This window comes from Tauraco erythrolophus, chromosome 2 (assembly GCF_009769465.1).
Source record: "Tauraco erythrolophus isolate bTauEry1 chromosome 2, bTauEry1.pri, whole genome shotgun sequence".
In the NCBI taxonomy this organism is placed as follows: Eukaryota; Metazoa; Chordata; class Aves; order Musophagiformes; family Musophagidae; genus Tauraco; species Tauraco erythrolophus.
Window position 1 is genome coordinate 88,734,469 of NC_141466.1, and position 20,876 is coordinate 88,755,344.

Genomic DNA, 20,876 nt, shown 5'->3' on the forward strand with positions numbered 1-20,876 from the left:
TAGCTTCTGCAGAAAAATAAGCCGTGCTTTTACTTGTTACTAAAATGTTGAAATAGCTGTCAGCAAATTTTCGCTGTCAGCTCACTTAGCAACATCTTACAATGCTCATGTGAGAGGTGATTGCAGGAAGTTAATTGTTGGCTTTCCATTTTCAAAGTCAACTTGGAGTACTCACAGGTATTGTTTTGGAATGATATGCTGTGAACGTGTTAATTTTAGTGCCACCTTAATTGAGGGGGCTAATTATTAGTTGTGCCACTAAGAAAGAGCAGAACACATACATTGTCGCTATTACTCTGAAATTCTTTTAAATCCTTTTCAGGCACAGCGGTGGCATCAAGGTAATGAGCATTTTGGCCGCTCTTGGTTGGCAGGAGATGTTGTTGGATGTATGGTTGACATGAATGAGCATACTATGATGTTCACCTTAAATGGTGAGATCTTGCTTGATGACTCAGGTTCAGAACTTGCATTCAAGGACTTTGAGGTTGGTGACGGTAAGTACTGTAATTCATTGTGCTGCTAACTTGCTGTTGCCCAACTTGTGCTCTGGCTTCCCTTTAATGTGGTATGCTTCTTGTTTTTCTCCCCCCTATCCCCCTTCTAGAGAATTACCCCGTATCCTTTTCTCTATTTGATTACTATCAAGCCTTTGGAAAGGCTGGGTGTGGGATTGAGACAAGGGCTTTTCCTGTGGTGAGCCTTGCAGCCATCTTTTGTGATCGGACCTTTTCACTATTTTGCAGGGATGTGTCTGGAATTGCAAATTCATGACCTTTAACATTTCATCTGCGCTGCAGCAGCTGTCACCATGTGATATAACAGAAACATAGAATGAATCATAGAATGATTTGGGTTGGAAGGGACCTTTGAAGATGATCTAGTCCAATGCCCCCTGCCATGGGGAGGGATGTCAAATTTTATCTAGATCAAGTACTGAAATACTACCAAATTTCTGTCAAATTAGTGAGAACATATGGTAGGGAGTTTAAGCCAGCTTTAAGGTTTTGTTTTAGCTCTGGGAGGAGAAATGACACCTCATCCAGGATAAAGCCAGCTGGTACAAAGTTAGCCTCCAAAATTTTTTGTATAATTCTAAACCAGAAAATTGAGTTTTTTGCCTCTTGTTAGTGTTCTTGGTGCACCTTTCAGAGTACAGAGGCAGGTTTTAGTTTACCAGGAAGTGTAGTTTATGAGATTGCTAAAGATGGCAAAGATTGCGAGGTTGTGCCAGGTGCCAGGTTGATTATATTCCACAAGAGTATTTTTGTTTATACATTTAGTTACATACTTGTACATAAAGGGTACATAAAAGGGTAAGAAATGACATTAATGTAGATAATTGCCTAAATTTTCTGAACTATAGTGATGTAAAAAAGTTATTTTAAACTTTTGTCTTTCCCTCTCATTTGTTGTAGGTACATATATTGTCATCTATATTACACGTGTTAAATAATACATCTGTATCTGAGATAAATTTTTTGCACAGTAGAATCTGCAAATGATACTTTTGGGTTGCTGATCGCTATGCCCAGGGGAAATATGAATCTTATAACTATTAATTAGGCAGTTCCCTGCTTGAATTTTAACCGTTTTCCTTTCATCTGGATTTCAGAGTATTTTACTTTTAGGAGTGCTTTGGGAGAAGATTTTTTTTTTTTTCCTTCTTCTGCCATACCATAGGAATTAAGAATAATTTGATTTCATTTGAAATTAGATAATTGCCACCAATTTTCTAGACTCATGCCTGTTACTTTACTGCTGTCAGATTTCCTTAGATGCTCTGCTAACATGATGAGGGAAACAGATGCATGAATTGGCTTGCTGTTAGTGATATAGGCATGAAATTATCCTGGTGCCATTCAATTATAATGGTTTTCAGTTATTAGGCAGTATAATCCGATTGAGGAGTGAAGGATTCTGAGAGAAACTGGAATTCCATCAAATTCTGAGGGTAGCCTGTTTAACCACTGTTTTGATTTCAAAGTTGATGAAATCACAGCGGTGTAGTTTTCCTGGTACTTGTTTCTAGCTGCAGGTTCAGATTTAAACAGATCTCTGTCGAGTCTGAAACTGATAAAGCAGTTCCTGCTTTGACAAGCAGCCTGAAGGCCTTGGTAACCATGTCAAAGATAATGTCAGTGTCGGGCCTCAGATTTTTCACAATATCCTTATAATTCACATTAAGTTCCGCTAGTGTCATGTTTGCAGAAAAGAGCTTACCTTTGAAATAAGAACTCCTGTTCTGTTTTCAAAGGAATGTGGTGATTGATCTCAGATTTAATAACTCCAGATCAATATTTGTGAATATTATGGGTATTTCATACACTATTTGGGGAGGGGGGGGGGCATCTATATGTTTATGTTTTGTGTATACAAACACACATATAAAATATCTAAATTAAATATGACTTTTATAGAGCTTTCATTTTTTTTGTAGGCTAACTTTAGTTTTGATTTGTTAATGACTCTCGCTTTAGAGCATTGAGACCTTTCTGCAGGTCACTTCTATCAGTGAATCATGTGCATGTCATGTGCTACTGCAGAAAGAGAGAAAGAGACCTTTTTTTTTCAGAAGAGATAGAATTTCTGGTCAGAGCCTAGTGTCCTGCTTTGAAGGATGCAGTCTGGCTATAAATCAGTCCTGTAGTTTTGATTTACTTAGGAACAGTGGAAAGGGAATATGGCGTTCTGCCAGCTTACTAGTAAGGCTCATGAGCTGTGTCTTAGGTTGTACTACTAAGAAGAGGAGCTCCTTGAGATTGTAACAGACTAATTTGTTTGTGAGATACAATTGCAGTAGTAAAATTGTTAAACAAAATTGCATATTATTGTGCTTTCATTTAAGTGAAATTTCACAGTGTAATTATGAACAAGTACACTGTGCAACTCAAATTTTCTTTTGTCAAGTCATGATCTCGATGAGCACGAACTGTTTGTAGTGTGTGCTTGAGAAATTGGGTCAGGAGGTTCATCTTGTGTTCTTGAAAGTAGGGAACATTTTAAAAGATGTTACAGTCCTATGTTTTTGCCGCATATGACAGACAATGACAGAGGGTTACTTTTCTGTTGGTGGTGTTAAAGTCTTTCTACTTGTTTTTCTATTTCATACAGGAAAATAAAAGTTTTGCTCCATAGCCCAGTTATGCTTCTGGAGATTAAGAGTCAGGTCATGGTAAACCATCTTTTTATGTAGCCTTCAGCATGCAAGGGTTACACATGATTTGTGGACTATCACATCTAAAATAACTGGATACCCGTTTAGAGAAGGGTGATGAAAGTTAGTTTTTATTCTGTAGCAAGACACATAACTCCCTTACCAGCACACTCCCTATAAGATGAGATGCCATATCTTTACCGGATATGGAAGAGCTTTGAAACACCTTGAAACAACTATACTATTGACAAATCAGTGCAGAATTTTACCAGAGATAGTTCTTCCATGATTAGGACTGGCACTGGTATTTATAGTCCATTCATTTGGAGCAACAGTCACTGTATAGTTACTATTACTTGCAAGAGTTAACTACTTGTATAGTACTGTTCTGCAATCAAATTCATGTTGGTGAGAGAGATTGTCATCTTGATTCCATATTGGCTATAGCTATGGGATTGTCAGAAAATACTAGGTTGAGTAAAAACATCAATGAGAGTTTTACCTGTGTAGGAATTTTGTTCTGGTTTTTGTTTTGGTTTGTTTTCTTTCAGGGAGTCTTGCAAATACTCATTTACATTTTGCTTGTATGTATGCATGTAAAACACTTGCTTCATGTCTAAGAAAGAATCCATTTGTTAAATCTTTTTTTTTTTTTCCCTAAGCCCACACGAAAATGCGTAGGTAGAAGAATTAACAGTTTATATGCATTCTGTTTAGGAAGAGTAAATATTAGTAATCTTTTAATTATTTTATATATTTTAAGTATTCCTAATTGATTTAGTTTTGTGTCATGTATCCATCTCAGTCTTCATGAATAGGGTTGATAATCTCTTGGATTTTGAACTGCGTCTAATTATCTAATCAACTTTGGTTTTGCAATGTATTCTTACTGAATTCTGCTGATAATGTTAGCTGTATTGCATTTTTTGTTTTGTAAACCAATTATTTCCCATTTAATTTTAGGGGTGTAAGAGGAACTGGCTATATGTTATATCTTAAGGTGCTGGAGATAGTGTTTGCTACTTCCTTTTGTGAAATATTTGACCTGTGCAGAAACATCAGACAATTGTTCGTATATATAAATATAAAAATAGATAAATATATAAAAACATGTAGGTACCTATCTATATAGATGTGGCATGTTCACAACTGATCAGTTTACACCTCCTTGTCTTTGAAGACTTTTTTTTTAAGCTTTTGTTCCTCTATATTTTCTATGCAAATCTAACAGTGTTTGTACTAAATGTCTAGTTAGGTCACTATTTTGTTTTCAACAGCAGTGGATGGCAATTGCCTGTGGATAATTTCAGAACAGGATAAGCAGATAATGATACAGTCACCCAGCCTCCAGTGATTCTGGTTCAGGAGCTTTCTGAGGCAAACATGATATGTTTGTGTTGAATAGCCCTAATGGTTTTGGTGCTTTTTTTCTTTCGCACATGAAGGTCTCTAAACATTTTTTGCATCAATGATAGTATGTAACAGAGAAATCCACAGCATTACTCTTGATGTGTATGAGGAAGTTCCTCCCTTTGTTTTGAAGCTCGCTACCAAACAATTTCTTTGATCATATTTTTCTGTAATGAAAAACATCGAAAAATCATTTACTGTTCATCTTCTCTATGCCACTCATAACGGGGTATCATAACCCCTTAATATTATTTTTTTTTAAGCTGAAGTATCCTAATTTCTTTAATTGTTGCTGATAAGAAAGCAGTTTCATTCGTGTTGGCCATTTTCAGATCAATTATATCCTTTTTGAGAAGTGGAAAGCAACACTCTTCATAAGATTCTAAATGAAGGTGCCATACATCCTGGAAACATCTGAATATGTTTTACATCAATAAGAATTGGAAATTAAATGGTGAGGTGATTCAGACAGACAAGGTATATGCTTTAGACTGTGTATACCTATATGGTTTATAGCAAATCTTATGTCATTTCTGGTTAATATTGTGAGGATTCATGCTGTCACAACTGTTTCTGTGAAAACCCATTGTCAAACAACTTGATGTCCATAGAAGGTCGTTACTGTTCTTGAGTGATAAGCTGAGATTTGTAAGTCTATTTAAAATAGAATTTTGATTTTTGGTTTTGCTTAAAAACTTTTGCAACACCTTATGAATTCATTTAACTTGACAGGGAGCCTAGTGAATTCTCCCTACTAGAGCTACTGGGCTTTACCACAGCATACATCTGTATATGCAAATACAACTTCCCTAGTTATGTGCTGTATAATACAGTTTTATTTCATTTAGTCCTGGAAAATACTCTTTATTATTATCTGTCATTGGATTTACACTAGCAAAAAGGACATAAATCATGTTGTATAAATCATCCACCTTATCTGATAAGTTGATGCCTTGTGATTTAAGAGCCTTACCATGAAGATAAAAATCTGTGCTTGAACTTATGACTAATAGTGTATGTCTTTAAATTTATCATACCTAATACACATATGGATGATAACTGGTATTGTATATCTGTAATAAAATCTTTAAAAGGTGATGCTGAAGGCTGATCTTTTACCTGGTGAGCCATCATTCCTGTAGATGGTGCTCTGGAGTTTGCTTTTGTCTCTAAAGAACATATCGTGAACAGATATGCTGCTCTTTTTTTAATCCAGGCAGCCTAAAGAAAAGTGAGCAACTAGTTCTATTTTGTCCTTATACCTTTCAGTACCTGGTACATTCACTTGAACAAGAATCATTGAACAGAGCTTTGTGCTTCTCGTTGATACAAAAGAAAACATTTTCTTAATAGCTAGGTCAAATGAATCTACAAAGCGGTTTGGAGCTGTGAAAATTCAAAATCAGGATGAAAAGGGACAGAAGAAATAAGAGATTTTCCTAGGCTTTTAGACTATGGTGTTTAACCTGAGAGGAAAAATCCCAAGCATTTTTTTTTTTTCTAAAGTGCAGAGGAGTCATAAGTGAGTTCCCTGTGCTAGTGAAAAAGTAAGAGAGCAAATGCATACAAACGTGAAGCAGATTCAGAAGTAAAAGCAAAAAACCCAGCCCAAAACCAAACTACTATAAGTTTCATGAAGCTACAGTATTGTATTGTGTTTTCATTATGCAGAGCCACAAAATGTTATGAATTTTTAAAATTGATTTTATTATTATTATTAATTTTTTAATCTACAGCATGCATTTGGTGCATATTTGTAGGTTTTTTCACTACTACAGCTGTATGGAGAAGCACAATATTACTTTTAAAGTAATTTTTAAGGTTCTCTCAAAATACCATGACTAACAGAATTTTAGGAGGAATGTAAAAAGTAGTAAGACTTGGAGTAAAATTGGAAACACTCTACCAGCTTAGCAGAGAGATTAACCAAAAGCTCATTGTCAGACTCCTTGAAGTACTCTTAGATTTCTGTGAAGTAAATTGAGTGTTGCGTGAAGAGATCCATGAATATTAGAGAGCTTTTTTTTTTCAGAATAATATCTGAGATAAGTACTTGGTGATATGCAAGAGGTGATGTGCTATCATTGACTGCTTGCATTTATACTGTTTGGTTTTTTGGATTACTTTTTTTTCCAAATGATTTTTAATTGGGTTATGGAAGAGAGCAGTTCTGTGATGTTCATGATGTACAACCCATGTGTTCTTTCATTTTGTTTTAAGGATTTCTGCCTGTGTGCAGCCTGGGCCCATCTCAAGTGGGAAGAATGAACTTTGGAAAAGATGTCAGCACTCTAAAATATTTCACTATCTGTGGCTTACAGGAAGGGTATGAACCCTTTGCTGTTAATACAAACAGAGACATCACCATTTGGCTGAGTAAAAGGCTCCCTCAGTTTCTACCAGTGCCACAAAATCATGAACATATTGAGGTTTGTGATCCTATTAAAATGTTTCTATACTCTTCTTCCATGAATATGTTTGAATTATATCTCAACTTCTGGACAAGATTTTTAATATGATATGTTGATCCAATTGTGGATGAACCTTGCACCTGTTACAAATTTCTTACATTCAGTGGAGTTGCAAATGTAATTATTTGGTTGATAGTGGGTTTTTTTATCCATGAAATCTGTCATGTATGTAAACATGGGATTCTCAGAGACAAATTGTACAAGATGTCCTCATTAAGAGCTCCTTGTGCAGTGAGAGCTATGTTTGTAAACAACTTCCAGAAATAGGGCATTTCTACTTAACAGATACCATGTCTTCTGGTGCACACACTTTGGGAAGTAAATTTTACATAACTAATTGATTTTGATTTTAATAAATATTTATTAGCCATTGTGTCAATGCTTATGTCCCAATCAGTTGTGCCTCTTGATCGAACTGAATTCATGCCTTGTCAGTCTACCATGAAATCCTTCTGGAATTGATGAAATAAGAACCCTTTTTCAGCAGATGTATATCACAGTAGTGTTTAAGAAACAATTCGTGTTCTTGCATATGTACATGTATGATCTATTGCAGTTAGTTTGTGTTGTCCTGGGCAGGTTTGGATTAGCATTGCAAAACGTTACGATAAGAAAGGTCACTCCTTTATAAGTGTTGGTTTTTTTTTCTTTATTTAACAAACAGAACAACAAAATCCTCCCCTCCTTATAGCATTTATTTCTCCTTAAAATGGCAGCAAACGAGTACAATACATTTGACCATTGACAGCATACTGTAGCAAGTTTTGCTTTCTACTTATTCTAGAAATATAAATTGAATATTTACAAGGGGAAAAAGCATCAGCTTCAAAACAACTGTAACTTTATATTTGATAGGTGATGAGAATTGATGGCACCATAGACAGCTGTCCCTGCCTGAAGGTCACACAGAAGTCCTTTGGTTCACAGAACAGTAAAACAGACGTCATGTTTTTCCGATTAAGCATGCCCATTGAATGTGCTGAGGTGTTCTCGAGATCAGCTTCAGGAGGGTTACCAGGCTCTGGTCTTTTTGGCTCGAAGAATGACTTGGAAGATTATGATGCTGATTCTGATTTTGAGGTTCTAATGAAAACTGCTCATGGTCATCTAGTTCCTGACCGGACAGAAAAAGATGCCACAAAACCAGAGTTAAACAACCATAAAGATTATGTTCAAGAAAAGCCTTCACGTCTTAAACAAAGGTTAGTAGCACATTTGACTTCCTTTTTTTTTTCCTTTTTTTTCCCCTGTTTCTTGAATAATAGAAGAAAATGCCAGTCACATCTGCAGAGATTTTTTTTCCCTAATTCTGCCCTGAATTTGGATATAACACAGTAGGTGGGACCATTAACGTTCATGTGATTAAATTACATCATATGCAATATATAGATTAAAATTAAGCAGAAAACTGAAATGGAATGATTTTTCACATAGCTTCCAAAATGCTGAAGGTGTTAGATAATCTTTATCTAGAAATGTAATAACAGTAAGAATATTCTTTAGTTGACATGTTCATTCTCTCCAATTTTTCTTATGGAATCAGGATCAGAACATCTAACTCGATGATGCTGTGGAGATGCAAACACAATTTTGATTCCTTTTCTGCCCTTTACCAAACTTAGTTTATTACATATTTCTGTTGCAGAATAAATCAGGATGTATGGATGGTATTTTTAAATGCATGAAGGTTGTTTAAGGTTCCACATTCTTCCAAAGTGCCATAGGTGTTTAATAGCCTGATAGCTTTTTAAGTTATGTGAATTTAGTTTCCAAGTAACTTTTGAATATATAGTTTAAGATCAAAATTCATTTAAGTGCTTTTAAAAATATGTCTGTCTCTTTTCTGAATAATTTATTTTGTTTTAATCTGCACAGAAGTAATTAATTAACTAGTGTTATGTATCAATAATGTAATAAATACTATGTATTTAGGGCTAGCATAATAAATGTGATGCATTTAGGGCTAATTTATCAATGTAAATTTCCTTTTATGTATATATATTGAGATTTTCACATAGATTTTGATTTTACTTATTTTATTACAGATTTATGCTCAGGAGGACAAAACCAGATTATAGCACGAGTCACTCTGCACGACTTACTGAGGATGTGCTGGCAGATGATAGGGATGACTATGATTACTTGATGCAAACTTCCACGGTATTGTAACATAGGATTGATATTTTAGCTGTTTGCTTTTTCTTTTTTTTTTTTTTTATAAAACTAATATATAATTTTGCATGTAAGAGTTTTGGAAGCAGTGTAATTTTCAGGCAAAATTTTTTAATTTAAAGGTCTGTGGTAGTCCTGTACTACTAAAGTTGAGACCACTGCGTTCCTTTTGTTTTGACTTTATTGTCAGTCTAAATCAATTTCCACGTGGAAAGCCATAAATTAATTGAATCCATTTTTTAAATTACGATTGATAACACCAAACATAAAAGAGGAAGAATAAATAGTTCTATAATAATGAAAGAAGTAGAAAAAGTACATTAAACTAGGAAGTCAATGTTCAGGATCATTTGAAAACATCTATACTAATTTTACTCAGCATTTATTTCATGGAATTCCCAGTGAAAGTTTTGTGCACATTTTGTGCATCCTTCTCTGATGAGGTCAGCTCCATGAGCATTCACTCTGCAATGTCTAAAGGGAAAAATACTTCTCTTTTGCATGTATTCTCTTCCTTCTAGAAGATAATGGATACTAGAAACTGAGTAACTTATATTATAAAAATTGTAGTTGCAGTACAAAAATAGCCTATAATGCTATGGTGCAGAAGCCTACAATACAAGTGTATAAGCCATGTCTTTAGTCTTTTCCATTTTTTAATGTACGTGTTTTGACTGTATTTTGATTTGTGTTTATATTCTTTTGTTGCTTTGCTTATGAATTGCACTTGAAAAAAGCCTATGCTACTTTTGAAGAGATGACACATTTTCAGATTTTAGAGCAAGAAATTCATTCTGAATCAAACTAATACCTCAGAAACCAAGCACTAACATTTACTGTATTTACTTTTTTATTTTCAGTACTATTATTCAGTGAGAATATTTCCTGGTCAAGAACCTGCTAATGTCTGGGTGGGCTGGATTACATCTGATTTTCACCAGTATGACACAAGCTTTGACTTGGACAGAGTGCGTACTGTCACAGTTACACTGGGAGATGAAAAAGGGAAGGTTCATGAGAGGTTGGTTACAATTTTCTTAAACAGATAGATATTTTATACCCATAAAACCAACTAACAATTTGTAAACTGTAAATCCACCCCGTTTAGTGAAATTGAGTTGATGTTAAAAAAAAACCCAAACAAGTAGTAGGAGAAAGCATAACTTTTAATTGTTTTCTCCTCTTTCTTGTGAAGAAACAGTGGAGTAATGATCTAATCAAATCAATAGGCACTGAAAAGGAAAATAGCACAGATTTTCCATGTAGTTTCAGACCATGATCCTGTAAATACTGACTTCCAAACTGGTAAAAAGTAGAACAAAACACCTTGTAGTATTTTTGGAACTTTTTGGCTTTGAGCAGGCCAAAATTAGTACAACAGCAGCTCCTCTCAGCACTTCAGCTTTTGATCCATGCCAGAAACTTTGTGTTATACTTAACATGAAATGGTTTAATACATTAACTTGCAAAGTCAGTTTTGTCTCTTAGAATTTTACAAAAGACTTGAGCTTGTTCATATTTTGTCATCTTCTGTTTTCAAATGTTCAATTATAAAGTCTAGATTTCGTTGAATTTTGGCATTGATTTGGTGGGATCTGCTGTTTTCAACCACAAGACCCTGTTGGTTGCAGCCATACAAAGTTGTTCTTAGTCCACTACATAGAGTTTACACACCATCCATAAATAAATTTGTCTTTTGACATTCAGTATAAAACGCAGCAACTGCTATATGGTGTGCGCAGGAGAGAGCATGAGCCCTGGTCAAGGACGTAATAATAATGGTCTAGAGATTGGTTGCTTGGTTGATGCTGCCAGTGGCCTGCTGACCTTCACAGCTAACGGCAAGGAACTAGGCACCTACTATCAGGTCAGTATTTTTTCATAATGCCTTCCAGTGGGAAAGCGGGAAAGCGAATCCTCAGACTGCATCTTATTAGAAACTTTTGTGTAAGATTGGAAGAAAAAGTAATTGTCACTATTGTGACAGTGGCTTTTCCCTCTTATTTGGATTTTCTGGGATTTTATTCAAAGGCTTGCACTTGTTGACTGTCAATACAAATATTAGGAGTTTTTTTAATAGGTAATAATGTTTTACTGTCTTTAATGGTTATATATTTATGCATCTTTGATTTAGGTTGAACCAAGTACAAAGTTATTTCCTGCTGTATTTGCTCAAGCTACAAGTCCCAATGTTTTCCAGTTTGAATTGGGAAGAATAAAGGTAAATAATGCTTGGGTCTTTACAGATTTAGGGCTAATATATTATATCAAATAATCTTTTGGGTATTTTTTCCCATTTGTTGCCTGCAATGTATTCTTGGTATTGGGTGCATTTTTATGATTCTAACTGTTTGCACTATTGTCATTTTTATTCTTAATTCAGTTGTAAATACTTCATGTATTTAAAATACAATACATTGGATAAGAAGGGTTGTAACTGATTAGAATTGGCAGAGCATATTGCATTTTCTGACTCCCATCCTTCATGATGAAATGAAATCACTGTGGTCAGTAAGGCAAATCTTTTATTCTACTGAGCATGGATGACCAGTGTATCTGCAGATTAGCTTAGGGTTTTAAAATAGTTTTGAAGTACATTCGAACTGTACACTCAGGAAAACTCAACTGAAATTTACTTCCTTGCTTTGGATACATGGATGTCTAAGAAATCAGAAGAAGTAAAAGAAGAGTGGAGTTCAGATCTCTGGTCCAAGGAAGTGACGACATATTTCATTGAAGTTTCTATATCGAATTTAGCGATTTTAGAAAATTTGTTATGGACAATGCTCTCTTGCTGTTAATCTGCCAACAGTTCCCAGCTGATTTTACAAACTACTGAAAATGTTAATTTCCTGTTGCACTGTATTTTATTATACGTTGAATATATTTCTTGAAAAATATTGTACATTCATTGTTTGGTAAAGATGATGAAACTGGTTGTCTCCTCTGTTGGAATTTTCCAGAATGTAATGCCTTTATCTGCTGGCTTATTCAAAAGCGAACACAAAAACCCGATCTCTCAATGTCCTCCACGTCTCCATGTCCAATTTCTGACTCATGTGCTTTGGAGCAGAGTGCCAAATCACTTCTTGAAGGTTGATGTCTCTCGGATCAGTGAACGTCAAGGCTGGATGATACAGTGCCTGAATCCTTTGCAGTTCATGGCCCTTCATATTCCTGAAGAAAACAGGTTCATGTTTGTGTGTTGAAGTATATCAGACCTAGGTTGCGATCATGAAACTAGACATGTAATGAAATTTCTATAAGAAAAGCCCATGGTCTTCTCTGTATTTATAGCACATGTAAATAAAGGCAGTGTGTTTTGATTTAGCTAATATTAAAAATTAACCTTATTTTTTGATGTTTTAAAATCTACCCCCATTCGTTGTGTTTCTTGCCAAACTCTTTAATAGTATACATAAGTTTTGAATAAAAATGAAAGGAACTCTGTTTATAAATTATTAAAGATAATCCATAAGATAGGCAAAGATCTGTTTTTGCAGAGACTTTAAGATTTGTGACCGATTTAATTATTCCATTACTTCAATTTTCCTAAATTTAGTTTAAACAATTAAAGAAATTGAACTTCATGATTTCCTTGTTACTCATATGTCTCAGAATTTTGCCAGTGCCAAAATTGAAAATGAAATCACTAAAAAATTAGATAAGAACTATAAACAAACAACCCCTCTTCCAAATCCTCTGCAAATGAACTGGTTAGTCTGTTGTAGTTTTGCAGGCCCAGATCTCAAAACCAATAAATGATATAAGTATCTCAACCTATAGTAGTTTTAAAACCTTCTTTTTCAGTTATCCAAATTCTGTGTTAAGTAAATAATTTTGATCTTTCCCCACTGAAAGTAGTTGAAGTTGTACTTTAGGAGCGACTTGAATAAATTCCTGATTAAACTTCATTCTTAGTCCTTGATTCTTAGGTTGACAGTGTTTCTCACATTAAAGCTGAAACGGTGAAAAAGTCCATCCCTAGAACTGATATTATGCCAATGTTATCCTTAGGGAAAAGGTTGAATTCCTTCATTCACTTAAGTTTTTGCACTGATATGACATTTACTGTATTGTTTTTTTCTCTGCAGAACAATTGATATTTTAGAGCTGACAGAACAAGAAGAATTGCTGAAATTTCACTACCATACCCTCCGATTATATTCAGCTGTTTGTGCTTTAGGCAACAACCGAGTGGCCCACGCTATGTGTAGCCATGTGGATGAATCTCAGCTCCTGTATGCTATTGAGAATAAATATATGCCAGGATTATTACGTGCCGGATATTATGACTTACTCATTGACATCCATCTCAATACCTATGCAACTGCCAGGTTAATGATGAATAATGAATTTATAGTTCCAATGACAGATGAGACCAAGAGTATTACGTTATTTCCTGATGAAAACAAAAAACATGGCCTCCCTGGTATAGGACTTAGCACATCATTAAGGCCAAGAATGCAGTTCTCATCTCCGAGTTTTGTAAGCATTAGCAGTGAATGCTTTCAGTTCAGTCCTGAATTCCCTCTGGAAATCCTAAAGGCCAAAACCATAGAGATGCTGACTGAAGCTGTTCAGGAGGGCAGCCTCCATGTCAGAGATCCAGTTGGAGGTTCTACAGAATTTCTATTTGTCCCTCTCATCAAGCTCTTTTATACCCTCCTAATTATGGGAATCTTCCACAATGGGGATCTGAAACACATCTTGCAGTTGATTGAGCCCCGGGTTTTCAAAGAAGCAGTGAGCCAGGAGGATGAAATTGATTTTTCAGAGAAAGAGCTGAGTTCAGATGAGCTCAAGTCAGAAGAAGGAGAGGAAGAAACCAGAGAGGAGCAAGTACCAAAGGAAGGACTCCTTCAGATGAAACTTCCAGAACCTGTTAAATTACAGGTAACAATACTGCTGTTATAGTGGTTGTTCCCATGTTTTCACAGATCCTTTTTAATTCACTTGGTAATTTCTCTTTCAAGGAATACAGCATTTTAATAGTAGTTAAATAGAGAAGTAATTTCCTTACAGGAAACAAGATTTATCATCTTCCTGATGATATAAAGTTATTCACAATAGATCAAACAATTGTTGTTTCATTAAATAGAATTATTTTCTCAATGACATTAACCAGGGAATTCTTCATTTATATGGATCCAGACAGAAAAGAAATTCTCTAGAAGCAAGGAGTAAATCCATTCTCTTATAACTTTAATAAAAGTCTTACATTTTATATGTCTGAGGCACATAAATCTCTTGCAGATGCCAGATATTGCTGGTTATTGCTGGTTGATTACTTCGCATGTAGTAGATGACAGCGTTAAAGGTTTAAGTCACTTTATTTGATAGAAACTGCTGCTGTAAGGAATCCGTCCTTATTTGCATAATATACAGAAGATATTTCTTAGTTTGCCAGCTCATCTTTCTCTTATGATACTGTTTTCTCAGATGTGTCATCTACTCCAGTACTTGTGTGATTGCCAAGTACGACACCGAATCGAAGCCATTGTAGCATTTTCAGATGACTTTGTGGCCAAACTTCAAGAGAATCAACGCTTCCGGTACAATGAAGTGATGCAGGCCTTGAACATGTCTGCTGCCCTGACAGCTAGAAAAACAAAAGAGTTTCGATCGCCACCTCAGGAGCAGGTACAGATTACAATGGACAAGTTATTTTTTGTTGTGCTCTGTGTATGGCAAAGTTCCGTTTGATATCAAAGTTTTTCCTTTTGGAGATCAGTGTCATTTCCCTTTCCTTTGTATTCTTTTAAGATTAACATGCTGTTGAACTTTAAAGATGATAAAAATGATTGTCCTTGCCCTGAAGAAATTCGAGATCAACTCTTAGATTTCCATGAAGACCTAATGACACACTGTGGTAAGGCTTGTTACTGAATATTTTTACTTTTTAAATTATATTAGCTTTAGAAGCAATTTTTCTAAATAATTTTACATAAGAAATGCCAAGTAGTCTATAGATTACACTAAATCAATTATAAGTATCAAAGAAAGATCAAAGCTTGTAGTCAAAACCAAGGAAATGTTCTTATCCTTGTATCTGGTCAAATTAGAAGGGAATGCAGTATGTTTTGCTTCATGAAGGAAAAGGTTTGTTGTTTTTTTTTTTCACCCATACAACTCTGTGGGAATTTCTTTGGGCTTAATGTATTGGATAACCCTGTAGCTCACTTATTATTCAAGGGATTCCTCTGTCCTATTCCCTCTCCCTTGCATTCTCTTGCATAGGTTGGTGTAGGTCATTGCTGTATCGAGTTGACTATGGTCACTCGATATCGAGTTATATGGTGTTAATATACACCATATAACATAACATTAGTTGCTGATTCTTCCCAGATGTGAATGAAGATATAGAAGTCTATTATCTATTGAAATAGACTAATAATCAAAGGGAGCAGTTAAATTTCTGTGGTTTTGATTTCTTCACTTTAGTTCATAAAAAACAATTAAATTCTGTGTCATGTGACAATTTAAGTACAAAAATACCAATATAAAAAATGAAGCACCAGGCCATACCCGTGAATACTGAGAATTCAGTTATAGAGTAGTTTTGTTCCGAATGCATGCTTACTTATGTTTTGCTTTGAGGACACTGTTGTTTTCCTGTTTGGAGGATACTCGTCCCTTCATTTTACTTCAGGACACTATTTTAAAATAATAAGTAAAAGAGACAGTTAGAAGATAGCAGGAGCAGACAAGCAACTGAACTTTCACATGTCTCATTAGCTAGAAGAAGCTAATGCAGTGATGTGCAATGATATTTTTTAAACTAATACTTTGGCCAAGGAAGGAGATTTGGACACAAAGATCTCTACACATTTCCTTCTGAATTGCATTCCTTATTGATCCTACTTTAACTGGAAATAACATGTTTACTTTTTACTTCATTACCTTAAAATATTCAAATAAATAAACACATGCCATCAGTATCTGACTTCATAATGCATGAAATTTTTTTCTTGGTAACGCAAGCACAGTTGATATCCTTGTGTATCACAAAACAATTTGGTTAGATTGGTCCATGTCAAAGATATTTGTTATTAAAATAATCACAGATTTATTAAGGTATCAAATCACAGAAAGTCTTTAATGCAGCCTCTGACTCAAAGCAGAGTCAACACTGAAATCAGATCTGATTGCTCAACAATTTTTGCACTTGAGTCTTGAAAGATTCTAAGCACAGAGATTCCACAATGTCTTTGGGCAATGTGTCGCAGAGCTTGAGTGTCCTAATGGTGATTTTTTTCTTTTTTCCTTATATCATTTTGGAACCCTACCTGTTTTACTTTGGCAACTGTACCTTGTTCACTTCAGAAAAGAGCATGGCTGCATTTTAATGCTAACTTCCTTGTAGGTTTTAGTGAACTGCTGTTAGGTCCACCATAAAGCTTCTCTTCTGCAGGTTGACAAACCCAGTTCCTTCATCCTCTCCTTGTTGGACAATCGGTCCAGCCACTGATCATCTTGATGGGCCATTGTTGGATGCTCTCCAGCTTTCAATGGTTTTCTTGTATTGGGTAACCCAAAACTCGATGTAGTATTCCAGATGTCATCCCATGAGTGCCTTGAGCTAGTGATTATTTTTCTACTAATACAGGGCATTTTTAGCTCTCCTTGCTGTTAGACTGCTGACTGGTGTCTAGCTTGCTGTCCAACAGGACCCCCAAAGTTCTTCTGGCAAAGATGTTTTTTAAACCAGTTCATACCCAGCCTGTATTGTCATATCAAGTTGGTCCATGTTGCAAAACTGCATTTGTCCTGTCAGCCCATTCCTCTACCTTCTTGAGCTTCCTGCCCTTGACTGTGTTTTCTGCTCCTCCCAATTTGTATCACCCACAAACTTGATGAAGGTGCATTATGACACTTCAAATGAAGTTATTTTATTTTAAATGAAAAATGAAATAAAATAAGAAAAGGAAAATTCAAAGTAAACTGTTAGTTGACATGAAATAAAGAATTTAGAAATAACATTGGAAAGGAGAAGAGGCTTTATCTTTATCTTTCTCTTTGATTTTTCTGTTTTTCTTTAGTCTTTTACCATCATTCTCCTCTGTTCAAGTTACTTGGTCTAGGTTTGTAATTTTTCTTTTCTTTACAAGGAAGTAGTAATTTGCATAATCTACAAGTAGAAAATTAATTTTGTAGGTCAGAGGATGCATTACAGTAGAGCAGAATTAATTACTTTGTGTGTTCAAATATGTCTATTGTGAAATAGGTAAAACAGTTACACATCCTGAGTCCTATGCTTGGTTGATGAGCCAGCCACCATTTGGGGATTCACATCTTGTGAAATGGTCGAGAGACAATTATATTGACGTTTTTGCAAATCAGAAAGTACACCTAGAGCTTAGGGAACAGCATAAATGTGGGAAAACAAGACATTCCATTTGAGTAATTTCAGACCATCTCTGTGTTCTAATTGATAGGACATTTCAGTGTTACTGATGATCCTTGCTTGGTTGAGTGTCAATTACTCACTTAGAACAAAATGTTACAAAATAACTCTTCTTAGAAATGGAACTGTACTTAATGCAAAAAATCAGACAGTTAAAACCAGATGCAATGAATTGAGAAGAATGATGTAAAATCGTGAAGAAACAATATATAAAATTCAAGACTGCTAAAAAACTCCTCACAAAACTCTTAACTTTAGAACTTATACTGGAAACTAAGAAACCTAGAAAAAATAGTTGAATGAGCTTTTACTTCGAGCTTATTTTAGTGTGAGTAATAGGTATAGGCCAAGATTTTAAACTAATAAAGCTGAAAACATGAGAGAAATGAGCTCATGGGAATATCATGAAGTTCGGCAATAGGAAATGCAAAGTCCTGCACCTCAGGAGCAGTAAACCCATGCAGCAGGACGGCGTAGGGGCTGAACTAGGAAGTAGCTGGAAAATACTTTTGCAGAAGAGGACCTGGGGATACTGGTGAACAATAAGGTGACCACAAGCAGCGATGGACCCTTGTGGCAAAAAAAAGCCAACAACTGGGCTCCCCAGTACAAGAGAGACATGAACACACCTTGAATAAATCCGGGGAGGGACCATCAAAGATGTTTAAATTCTTGGAGCATCTTTTGTACGAGGAGAGACTAAGAGGGCTGGGGTTGTTTAACTTGAAGAGAAAGCTTATGGAGGGATTGTATGAATGTTTATAAATACCTGTTGGGTAGAGGGAGTAAAGAAGGCTGAGCCAGACTTTCCTCAGTGGTGCTTAGAGACAGCACAAGAGGCAATGGCCACAAATTAAAATACAGGTAATTCTGCTTAGTGGTTTATTTTTTTTTTTTTTTCCACCATGGAAAGGATAGAACTCAAGAACAAGTTGCCCAGAGAGGTTGTGGAGTCTCCACCTTAGGAGATACTCAAAACCTGACTGGGTGCTGTCCTGAGCAACCTGCTCTAGTTGAACGTGCTTTGAGCTGGGAGGCTGGACTAGACAATCTCTAAAGCATCATTTCAATCTCAGCTGCTCTGTGATTCTCTAAAGCCTCACATCCATTTTTTTACATTTTTATAGCTTGTTACAGGAATATCATGAAACAGCCACTGTATTGTGAAGGTAGCTACTTTCTTCTGACTGGTCACTAGAAAGCATATTTATTGTAACTTTAGTTCTTTCACTTATATGATATGTTTGATCTAAAAATCTCCTAGTCTTTACTAGTATCGATTGAACCATACTGTGTCAGTAGGGACTATATCTACACTTCTGAGCTACGTATGTCCAAAACAGATATCAGTGTCAGCACGGAAACATGCGTACTGGGGAAGCTGACCACAGAAATGTATTTAGTATGTATTTTACATTTAATAACACACAATTTATACAATAAATTAATAAGATTACATGATCCTTATCTGCAGTTTCCTGATATCAAATTATTTTGTAGTTCTAACAGAGCAGAACAAGATAGTTCGGTTTGATTATGTTTGTACATAGAAAATACAAAAATGTCTGTAACTTGTTTAATTTTATTATTTTATTATTTAGTATATATGTTTTATTTCAGGAATTGAACTAGATGAAGACGGAACCTTGGATGGAAACAGTGATTTAACCATTAGGGGTCGCCTCCTATACCTTATGGAAAAAGTTACGTATCTGAAGAAGAAGCAAGCTGAGAAACCAGTTGACGATGATGCTAAGACATCCTGTAAGCAAAATCAGTTTATTTTATCCTAATTCCAAATGGTAAAAGAAGCAAGGGAGGAAGCTCCTCATATATTTTCAGTCAAAACAGGGTGGATTTTTAGTTAAAACATCTGTGCACCTTAAAGTTTGTAGCACTGACTCAAAACAAACTCAGATGGAACTTTTATGATAGGTGGATTTCCCAATGGGTTGTAATGGAAAATTTCTTCTACTGGCTTTTTCGCCCCTGATCCTTTTTCAAGTAAAATTTTTTCCAGAATGTATCTTGCTTTTTGTAGAATTAATGCAGACTTAGTAATTGTAGCAAGCTCTGGGTTATGAGAACTTACTCATAAAATCAGCTGCAGCAGCTTCAAATCAGTATTTGCATGAAGATTACCAAATTAAAGAAAACTGTGCAATTATACAGCTTTGCAAATTACAGTACTTAGGAGAAGCCTCCCTGCCCAACCTAAAATTTAAGATTTGCTGATTGTGATAGCTACTCTGTCATTTTTTTGACACTTTCTGCCTTTCCATCTTGATAAGAATTATTGCCGTGTTCTGCTCTTGGTGCCAACTGATTATGAAATTTTATTTATTTTTTACTTGTCAATGCTGATTTTATTTTTATGTGGGTTTTTTTGCCTTTATTATGATGGATGGCACTTTCAAATGTCCTAATTTTTTATGCTGCTACCCTACCAGCAGGAATTAGTTTCTGGGCACACAGTTTAGGTGTCGGTTTCCACGATTGACTACACAGAATTCCTAGGGAGACTTGACTTTTAACTTGGTTGCTTAATGGAAGTGCCTACAGTTATGGGATGAGAAAATTTCCTCAGGGTACTTATAGTGAGGTGGCTTCTTTGCTGCCAGTTATTAGTATTAGCTTAGTGTTCTTTAAGTGGAAATATTTTTGTCCTCCTAAAAGTGTGCCTTCTAACTTTGCAGTTTATAACTGTTATTTCAGTTATCAGGCAGTTATAATTAGGGGCTAGGTCTATGCAGAATGTGGTGATGAATCCTATGGTTTCCTAATTATTTTTTTTCTTGTAGTAAGCTTAAAGCTCTACAAAATCTAATTCTTTCTCTCTCATGTTAGTAGAAAGGCAGTATGATATCAAACTAATTCCATACAACCCTTCAGAGCAAATAAGCACCCGTACAACTCAGTATTATGGTGGCTAGGCTGCTTGGGTTCTTCATTGCTAGCAAGCTAACAACCAGACCCACAGGTAGGTGGGATGCAATATTGCAGTTATCAAAACAGGAGCTAAATGACAACCTGCTCATGTGATTCTTCTTAAAAAACAAAGGAAACTTTCTATTGTGTCTTTTCTTGTTATTATTTATATCAGTCCTTCTGAAATATCAGCCCAAACACATTTAATCCTTTTAATTATTTTTAAAGTGTGTTTTTTTCTAATAAATGCCACTGTGTGACAATGGAAACACCTATAGTACAGTGTTTGAACAGTAACAATAAAATACAGTACTATTGCTCTTTTCTTCTC

The 20,876-nt window shown here is 35.3% G+C and overlaps 1 protein-coding gene across 1 annotated transcript in view; it reads left to right on the plus strand.

The window, feature by feature from the left end:
- RYR2 (ryanodine receptor 2) overlaps positions 1-20,876 on the plus strand; it is a 333,950-nt gene that overhangs the window by 176,116 nt on the left and 136,958 nt on the right. Inside the window, exons 29-40 of the mRNA XM_086626085.1 lie at positions 323-497; positions 6,788-6,996; positions 7,894-8,240; positions 9,084-9,198; positions 10,071-10,231; positions 10,918-11,077; positions 11,345-11,431; positions 12,174-12,400; positions 13,305-14,106; positions 14,653-14,853; positions 14,977-15,082; positions 19,238-19,381. Coding sequence (XP_086482211.1) covers positions 323-497; positions 6,788-6,996; positions 7,894-8,240; positions 9,084-9,198; positions 10,071-10,231; positions 10,918-11,077; positions 11,345-11,431; positions 12,174-12,400; positions 13,305-14,106; positions 14,653-14,853; positions 14,977-15,082; positions 19,238-19,381 — 2,734 coding nt within the window. The remainder of the gene's footprint in view (positions 1-322; positions 498-6,787; positions 6,997-7,893; positions 8,241-9,083; positions 9,199-10,070; positions 10,232-10,917; positions 11,078-11,344; positions 11,432-12,173; positions 12,401-13,304; positions 14,107-14,652; positions 14,854-14,976; positions 15,083-19,237; positions 19,382-20,876) is intronic.